This window comes from Seriola aureovittata, chromosome 9 (assembly GCF_021018895.1).
Source record: "Seriola aureovittata isolate HTS-2021-v1 ecotype China chromosome 9, ASM2101889v1, whole genome shotgun sequence".
In the NCBI taxonomy this organism is placed as follows: Eukaryota; Metazoa; Chordata; class Actinopteri; order Carangiformes; family Carangidae; genus Seriola; species Seriola aureovittata.
Window position 1 is genome coordinate 11,941,167 of NC_079372.1, and position 9,741 is coordinate 11,950,907.

The window sequence follows — 9,741 nt, forward strand, 5'->3', positions numbered from 1 at the left end:
GATAGATAGATAGATAGATAGATAGATAGATAGATAGATAGATAGGGAAAAAACTGTTAAATTGAAATCTGTGAAATCTGTGCCTGGAACAGTTATTTTTATCATATTTGTAGAAAGAAAATCAGGGTCGTTGTAGCTTGTAACATGGTTGCCACCTAGTGCTCGATTTGGAAAATGTTTAGACTCAGAAATGTATTTTCGATCAGGCATTTAGGTGTTCATGAGCCAAAACATCGGGGCCCTGAGAAAATCCACCCGGCTTGTTGGGAAATGTAGTTTAAAAGCCGCTACCTCCACTCTTCATGGAACGCTAAGTACTACAATTCCCAGAACCACGCGCTTGCTTCGGCTCGTGTTGGGCGATATGGCGTCTTCTTGAAGCGTAGTTAAATCGCAAGTGTTTTGTTGACAAGTGAAAAAGGTAAGTTTTAAATGTTGTATACCACACATCGCCCTGCTACGTTTCATTACCTGCAAGCGTCTGGCTTGAATGAGGTTTTACATGTTCCAGGTTTGAGCAGTTTATGAAAGACGGTTAGCTTTTTTGCTAAGTTGTTAGCTAATGTTAGGAGCTAGCTTGTTCACGCTATCCACTGCATTCATTATGTAAAGACTCAGCTACTTTGTTTTGTTAGTTAATTATGTCTCGTATTAAAAGTCAATTTGTCTTAAAATCAATACCGTGCAAACCCCGAAACCTTAACTCAACTATTAACGTCAATACTGCATAGTTTCTCTTTGTGATAGCAAAATGAAAAGCGGATAAACATGAACTTTCAGGAGTAAAAGCTGGCATATATCTGAGCGAAATCCATCACCCATATTATGATATTTAGGATTGTGTATTGTATTGCGTATTTCCAAAAACACACATGGACAATATTCAACTTTAAAGCGAATTTAAACTATAATAAGATATATTCATTATGTAATAAACATTTACATTCAGATTTTTAGTGTATATATTTGCAGCTTTTTACACATATATGCATATATAGATCTTACTCGCGTTTAGATCAGATTTGTATAGACATTTACAGTTTATTTTACAAATGCACAAATCTCAGTACACTTGCAAATCTAAATACATATGTGTAGATTCTTGCTCACGTTCACAATACAGGTTCAGATGCAGAAGTAGTAGTTAAAACCCACCAAACGAGCAGTTCAAGTCGAAGCATCGTGTAATTTGCACATGTAATGCTGTCACTTATTTTTTCTTTTTTGACTGGCTGTCAATTATCCATCCCCAATTGTTTGGAAATTTTCTTTAAAAGAGTTAAAGGTTTAAATTATATCAATGCAGAACTTCCTAATAACAATCAGCTGTTTTGAGAGAAAATGCACTCTTGTAATCCACATTAAAAACTAACTTAAATTCATGGCAACAAAATGATTGTTACATAAGACTTTTGCACATCAGTAGTTCCCCTGTTCATCTATATATGTATAATGGTCTGTTTGAAATGTGTGCTTTTATCTGTTCTTCTATTCATATTATAATTGTTTTGGCTATGATTTATGTTCTGCCTTGTTAGTCGGATGAACTTGAGAGTTCAGTAAAAATGGAGGATCAAATGAGTTTTATTTTGGGATGCTGATACTGTGTAATATAGTGAATATGTTTGGTGTACTACAAAGGATGGTCACTAACCAGGCAGAAACTACCATCAGGCATTAAGTATTTCAAATGTTATGTAATAATAAAAAAAGTGTTCAAAGCAAATTTGAATGTTATCATGTAATAATAAAAAATAGATTACAATACCTTATCAATTGCCTACCCAGGTGAATGTAAATGACTAATTTTAAATATGCACTTAAAGTGCAAGTTCCTGACAAATCTACCATCCATACCATTTGTGTTTCCAGATGGCAGCCGACTCCACAGACAAAAAGGATGCAGATTCCTCAGGGACCAAAGACAGGGAGAGGAAACGCAGCCGTTCACGAGAAAGAGACCGCAAAGTCTCACCTTCACGTAAGCGACATCGTTCTCGTGAGAGAAATCGCTCCAAATCTCCAGACAGGTAACCAAAACACAAAGGCACAAACCCACCTTTAGCATTGTAGATTAATATTCAATTTGTATTTTAATTTCTGCGTGACCAAGTTTCAGTTTTTCAGTTGTTGAAATAAAAAAAATATTGTATCTGATTTGTTTCATAATTACAGAGACCGTCGCACAAAAGACAAGGATAGAGACAAGGACCGTGACAGAGATAAGGACAGAGACAGGAGCCGCAAGGACAGAGATGGCCATCGACGTGATAAAGACCGCAGCAAGAGGTCCAGGTATGTGAATGCTGAAATATACAGCTTTGTGAGACGGACAGGTGACATGTAAATAGTCAAGTCAAGTGGATTTTTTATTTTTATAACGGGATACGGATTCACTTTCTTTGAGCAAAATGTTTAGAAAAATTGAGAATGTTGTTTGCTTCAATTAAGCTTTATGTTGTGATGTTTTGCCCACAGAACTCAGAAGACTCTCTTATAACTGTATGATCATTGGCATTTATTGTACTTACTGATTCCCAACTTGTAAATAAAATTCGTCAACATCCAGCTTGAAACTATGAAAGGGAAACTCAGGACTTTTATGAAAGCTCCGATATATCCAACTTGGTGCTTAAGAGGTAATTACACCTGTTAAACATTGTCTGTCTTTCTCCTTTAAAGGAGTCTTTCACCAAAGTCAAAGGATTCCAAGGTAAAGCGAGAGAGGGATATAAAAACAGAGGAGGAGGAAGATGAAAAAAAGAAGAAAGAGAAGGTATGAATCTGGTTTCACAGTGTTACATTATTTCTTAGGTTGTTTATTTTAAGTATTTAATCTGTGTTGCTTCTGAATAGAAAAGTGGACACTTACACAAAAAAGTTTTCATCCTAAAGACAAAGTTAACTTAAAATGTATTGTTTGAATGTTTATTATTCACATTTGCCTAATTTCCTTTTGTCTGAATGGTGCTATATAAATAAACTTGTGTTGTCTTCTGTTCAGGTCCAGCCCCTATCTTTAGAGGAGCTTCTGGCCAAAAAAAAGGCAGAAGAGGAAGCAGAGGCAAAGGTGGGAAGTTCCCTGAGATATACATTTTCTTTTCATTTTTAGGCCCATGATTGTCTTTTTTTCACTTATTTTTTAATTTGTCCTTTTCAGCCCAAGTTTCTGTCCAAAGCAGAGCGAGAAGCTGAGGCCCTGAAACGGAGAGTGCAACAAACAGAAGAGAGGAAGAGGTTGTTGGAAGAGGAGAGGAAGAAAAGAAGGATGTTCCAGGACATAGGGAGAAAAATGCTGGGTGTGTATCATCTTCTTGTCCGATCAGTGGTAGACAATCTGCATTTTGTAATACGATAAAATGTGTTGATAGTAACTAGAACTGTCTGTTACAGAGGACCCCCAGGAAAGGGAGAGACGAGAGCGGAGAGAGCGAATGGAGCGAGAGAACAATGGGAATGAAGAGGATGATGGACGACAAAAGCTCAGAGAAGAGAAAGATAAAAGCAAAGAGCTCCAGGCCATCAAGGTTTGTCCAAGGAGAAGAAGTTGTTTACGGCTGTGTAGAGATAGTTGTGTGAAATTAAAATTCTGTACAGATTTACATTAATTTGAGTCTTGTGTGTTTGAGCAGTTTTATTCTTCTAATTAACCTCTAAATTTCTTGCCTGAAACTACAACCTTAAGGCAGCTAAATATCCAGTTTATATTCCAGTTCATAATCAAAGACAAATAATCATGGCAGATTGCACTTGAAAGCACAAAATGTAATGTTTCACTGACCTGTTAACTTTTGTTAATCAGGTTTGCAACCTTAACTGTTCAAAGGTTTACCAACCGTGGTTCGTATTTATGATCAAACAATGCATGAAAATACAATATTAGATAAAGAAAAAAACATTGGTAGAGAGAAGGACGTGTGGATTACCTTGCTTAGCCTGCTGCATCAGAGAATGGATGAATGATTGGATGTATAATGTACTAAACGAGTAAATATCTAATCTTTGCAGGAGCGTTACCTTGGTGGGCTCAAGAAACGTCGGAGGACTCGTCATCTGAATGACAGGAAGTTTGTGTTTGAGTGGGATGCTTCTGAAGACACGTCAGTCGACTACAACCCAATGTGAGTCAGCATGAATGTCTTGTGTCATTTGAAAATGTAACTCTTGAACTGAAGCAGGTTTTGTTTTGCTAGAATGTGCAGCAGTCTAAACAATGTGATCTGTCTCCCAGTTACAAAGAAAAGCATCAGGTGCAGCTGTATGGACGAGGCTTCATCGCTGGCATCGACTTGAAGCAGCAGAAAAGAGAGCAGTCACGTTTCTATGGTGACCTGATGGAGAAAAGGCGCACGCTGGAAGAGAAGGAGCAGGAAGAGTGAGTAAAGCATCGAAGTGATCAGCTCTGTTTGCGGCTTAAAGGAGCATACCGTTTTTCAGAAGCAACTTCAAGTGTTAAAATCTAAGTAAATAAAAAGAAAAAACAAAAGAACAAACTATATAATCTTTATTATCTACTGCTTTCAGGACGAGATTGAAGAAGATGCGTAAAAAGGAGGCCAAGCAGCGCTGGGACGACAGACACTGGTCCCAGAAGAAACTGGATGAGATGACGGACAGAGACTGGCGAATCTTCAGAGAGGATTACAGCATCACCACCAAGGGAGGGAAAATCCCGAACCCCATCAGAAACTGGAAGGAGTACCCGCTGCCTGCACACATCCTGGAGGTCATCGACAAATGTGGCTACAAGGTCAGATCACAGAGTCACTGCGTTGATGTTTTCATAAAAGGAATACAGAGTGGTCTCTACAAGTCAGCCCTCTGATAGACTGATGACCTGTCGATGATGTACCCCACGTCTCGCACAGTGTCAACTGGGATTGGCTTTACCTGTGGAAATCAGGTTTCTCTAATCCCTTAGATGCCAGGATACCAGGTTTCTTGTTTACACAATATTTAAGGAATCATCTTGGTGGAAAAAGCAGACTAACTCAGTTATGCAAGTGCACGCTAAATGTCTTTGGGCAAAGTGAATGTAATTTCTAATGATACTTTTTTCTCTTCAATCCAGGATCCAACACCTATTCAGAGGCAGGCCATTCCTATTGGCTTACAGAACCGTGACATCATTGGTGTGGCTGAGACAGGTAGCGGTAAAACGGCTGCCTTCCTGATTCCACTGCTTGTCTGGATTACCACCCTGCCTAAAATTGACAGGTAAAACCAACTATGATTCAATAAACTTGGCTTGTTTGTCTTTTCACTCACATAACGACCTGTTATATTCCTCTGCTGGACAGGATTGAAGACTCAGACCAGGGTCCTTATGCTGTGATCCTGGCCCCAACTCGTGAGTTGGCGCAGCAGATTGAAGAGGAGACCATAAAGTTCGGTAAACCGCTCGGCATCCGTACGGTGGCTGTGATTGGAGGAATCTCCAGAGAGGACCAGGGCTTCCGTCTCAGGATGGGCTGTGAGGTGAAACATCCAGCAATTACACTTAAAAAAAGACACGAAACAGTAACTAGATAATTTAACTAAGGATGTAAAATAAGAACACACAGACATGGTACACATACAGTTAGGCTCTGCAGAACCTGTACTCTGGGGATATAAATATCTCTGGTCTGGTTTCCAGGCTAAGGACTTTTAGCTGTGACAGACAACAGTCAGTCAGCTCAAATGTGAATGGGTCTTGCGATGTCAGGATAAAAACTCCTTAAATCTGCCTAGAAATACAAGATAGAAGGAGTTCCTTGTAATTCCAGAGCTTATCTGACACTCATCACATTTGAAAGTTTTCTTCAGGATCAAAGTAATCCAGTGGGGAGTTGTCATGGTTATAGTGCACAGGAACTGCTAAAAGCTAATTCGACATATTTTAAATGTGAAAACTTGCCAAAATATAAACAAACAGCTTAGAGACCATAACAATGTAAACAAAAACACAATTTCAGACACATACACACATACCTTTTCTAATCTTGTTTTTACAGTAGTATGGTAATAATGCTATGTACACAAAACACATTGACAACGACTGTATGTTTGTTTACCTCATCCAACAGATTGTGATCGCCACCCCTGGGCGTCTGATTGACGTGCTGGAGAACCGCTACTTGGTCCTGGGCCGCTGTACCTACGTGGTACTCGATGAGGCCGATCGTATGATTGACATGGGCTTCGAGCCCGACGTCCAAAAGATTCTGGAGTATATCCCTGTGACCAATCAGAAACCAGACACGGACGAAGCAGAGGACCCTGAGAAAATGATGATGAACTTTGAATCAGGAAAACATAAATACAGACAAGTATGTTTATCTGTCAAGCGTTTGCAGACATCTTTATAAACAAGACTCTTCTGTAGGTGCCAGGTGCTCACACTTTAATCTGTTTTTTTCTAACTGTATTTGATTGCACCTTGCAGACGGTCATGTTCACAGCTACTATGCCTCCAGCTGTGGAGAGGCTGGCCAGGAGCTACTTGAGACGTCCTGCTGTGGTGTACATCGGGTCTGCTGGCAAACCTCACGAGAGAGTCGAACAGAAGGTCCTGCTTATGTCAGAGGGAGAGAAGAGGTGAGACGGACACAAAATGTAAACACCAAACATCCCATTTATTTCTGTCAAGGTCTCATGCTGAGTGTTTTCTGGGTTTTGTGTCATGCAGGAAGAAGCTGCTGGAGGTTTTGGCGCACGGCTTCGAGCCTCCCATCATTATCTTTGTCAACCAGAAAAAGGGTTGCGATGTGCTGGCCAAGTCTCTGGAGAAAATGGGGGTAAGCCATAGTAGACTAGACCACAACTTTCCCAAACCAAGGTTTCATTGTTTGATGCATTTAAAAACTTCATATGAAAATGTAGTTCATGTAAACTATACAATGTTTCTACCGAAATATCTTGATAACTACAGACATTCATGGGTCTCAGGGAATTAACAAGTAACCTGTGACTCTTCCTCTAGTGTCACCAGCAGGTTGTTTTTACTGATCCAGTAATAATAGTAATAATAATACATTTTATTTATAGAGCACCTGTCAGGGTACTAAAAGATGCTTTACATGAATACAAATGATCATAGAAACACAACACAGCACACAACTGGAGATTGTCCGTGTGAGACGTGTTCTCACCTACTGGAAATACTCCCATTTAGTTTAGGGGAGGGCTGCCCACCGTACATGGTCCCCAGACAGTGAGTCCTAATGTCTTTTGTGACTCCATTTTTTTTCCTCTGGAGCCACCATGAAGTTTTTTATGAAATGCCTTGCATGGTTTCTGCACAGTTCATCATATTAAACTGAAGACTTTCAAAGCCGTTTTTAATTGCACGGAAATGAAATTACAACTTTTTCACCTTCTTAATGGTAAAAGAAGAAAACCAGAAAATAAGAATCAGGCCTAGAATTATATATTAAGCGCATGAGTTAATTAACACGTATGTCTCATTTTTGTCAGTACTTCCCAGGTTATGTAACAATAATTCATATGAATGTAATTAATCAATTAACTCGAACTGTGCCACGATAAATGGCAAAATCATTAATTAAAGAATAATTGATTAATTCACTTTAGCTAAAATTGACACATGCCCATCATAAGTTGATGAACTTCCTGGCTGCTGTGGCTAGCAGGAGTAATGGATGGACTACCATGAAATCCAGTGCAAACATGGTTTCACATTTTTATCTTGTCAAATATTTGGATTTACAACTAAATATCTGCAAAACTAATGACATTCCCATGAGCCTCAGCTCTAGTTTGTGTTGAGTGGTAGTTAGCAAATGTTGCTGCACCACCTAAACCACCTCTTGTTGGTGTTCATTGTCACTGTTGGTATGTTGACATTAGCATTTAGCTGAAAGAACCACTGTGCCCAAGTACAGCTTCACACAGCTGATTTCAGAGCTGTATGGTGAATATTCATCAAAATGTACAGTGTTACTCACTGTGGGAAGCACCGGACTACACTCTCTAAAATACCTCGGTGTCCATTTGCTAAAATACTAAAACCGTACAAAAAGATGTAACCTGAACTGTCTCCTCCTCTTCCTACAGTACAATGCGTGTACGCTGCACGGTGGCAAAGGCCAGGAGCAGAGAGAGTTTGCGCTTTCCAATCTCAAAGCAGGAGCCAAAGATATTCTGGTGGCCACAGACGTTGCTGGTCGAGGTATTGATATCCAGGACGTCTCGATGGTCATTAACTACGACATGGCTAAGAACATTGAAGGTAAGAGTGAGGCCACTCAGTGTTTCCTCAGCACTCATGTTTTTTCTTAATTTTATATTTATTTGTTGAGAACAGTCTTGTTGTTCTGAATAGAAAACGCACAGTATACAATACATATAAATAATTCAATTAAAATACCCATTAAGCCATTGTTGCGTAATTATTTCACTCTTTTAACAAAGTGCTGTTCTTCTTCCTCTCCTCTTCCTCCTCCCGCAGACTACATCCATCGTATTGGTCGTACAGGTCGTGCTGGTAAGAGTGGTGTGGCCATGACTTTCCTCACCAAAGAGGACTCAGCTGTGTTCTATGACCTGAAGCAGGCCATCCTCGAGAGCCCGGTCTCCACCTGCCCTCCAGAGCTGGCCAACCACCCAGACGCTCAGCACAAACCGGGAACCATCCTGACCAAGAAGAGACGCGAGGAGACCATCTTTGCCTGATTTACTCCAACTGGTTCAGACTGTTTTGTCATGTTGCATCTTCACACAATATCCGATTCCCTTTTTCTGCAGTCGAGATATGGTCCACAAGTTAATTCTGCCCATGTCTTCAGTTATTTCACACCTTCCCTCCAATTCTTGTCGGTCTGTTTTTGTCTGTTGGCCCAGCGTGCGAGTAGAAACAGACACATTAACTGGTGCAGAGATAATCACAGCACTGGTTTTGAGGTGGCTCTAATGTGAACACTTCTTATCGATGTCTGTGAATTTGAATCTGTTTACTCAGTTGGAAAATGTGTAAATGTAAAAGTCAGAGGTAGAAATTTGTTAAGCTTCTGTGAATAAGAGCGCAGGTCCAGGATCACTTAGCAGGATGCTGATGAGCTGGACTGTAAAGATGCTGCTCTTCAATAATTATCAAGTGTGATAAATACCAGCCAAGATGCAAGTGTAGATGAGTAGAGAGTACTGTGTTGTGCATTCTTATTAACCATTACCATTTGAGTTTCCTGACTGTTTAAGAGACCAATGCCAGAAGTAATGGCTACTGTTTTCACTTCAGACACATCGACTGGCTAAATTGCAATTCGTTGTTTTTAAATATAAACATTTGTATGAAGTCAATACAGCAAATTTGAGTTACATCTGTCTGAACTGTGTAAATATTTTATGCGAAACACTAACCACCTGCATGACCACACTTGTCAACAATGAAAATAGCAGAAGTAGTTTGTGGTAGTCCGAAAAGATAGTGGTGTGTTCACTGGGTAAATGTTGGGATGCAGAGAAAAAGTAAAAATTTTTAAACTGTACAAAAACACAAACTCCAGGCGCTCTGGTGTAGAGGAGCAGTAGTTATTGGTTGCATGGCTTGTTCATAAAATTCATTATTTGTGTCAACAGGTGGGAGATAAGTGCCATTCACAAATTCTTCCCCAAATCTCTTAAACAGAAGTGAACAGAAACACTCCATAAAGCAATGAATCAAACAGAAAATAAAGATTAATGTGGTCAAGTAAGCGAACCGGTTGCTTTTTAAAATTATTTTATAAACAAGCCATGTAA

At 39.6% G+C, this 9,741-nt stretch overlaps 1 protein-coding gene across 1 annotated transcript; it reads left to right on the forward strand.

Annotated features, from left to right (window-relative positions):
• The first annotated feature begins 336 nt into the window (after positions 1 to 336).
• Positions 337 to 9,320, forward strand: ddx23 (DEAD (Asp-Glu-Ala-Asp) box polypeptide 23). Its single transcript, XM_056384948.1, has 17 exons — positions 337 to 421; positions 1,873 to 2,030; positions 2,176 to 2,295; positions 2,683 to 2,776; positions 3,005 to 3,070; positions 3,161 to 3,299; positions 3,394 to 3,527; positions 4,009 to 4,121; positions 4,232 to 4,375; positions 4,525 to 4,750; positions 5,072 to 5,217; positions 5,301 to 5,478; positions 6,069 to 6,311; positions 6,428 to 6,579; positions 6,671 to 6,779; positions 8,059 to 8,233; positions 8,453 to 9,320. The coding sequence occupies exons 2-17, from the start codon at positions 1,873 to 1,875 to the stop codon at positions 8,674 to 8,676; spliced, it is 2,421 nt and encodes an 806-aa protein (XP_056240923.1). The 5' UTR covers positions 337 to 421; the 3' UTR covers positions 8,677 to 9,320.
• Positions 9,321 to 9,741: the final 421 nt, after the last annotated feature.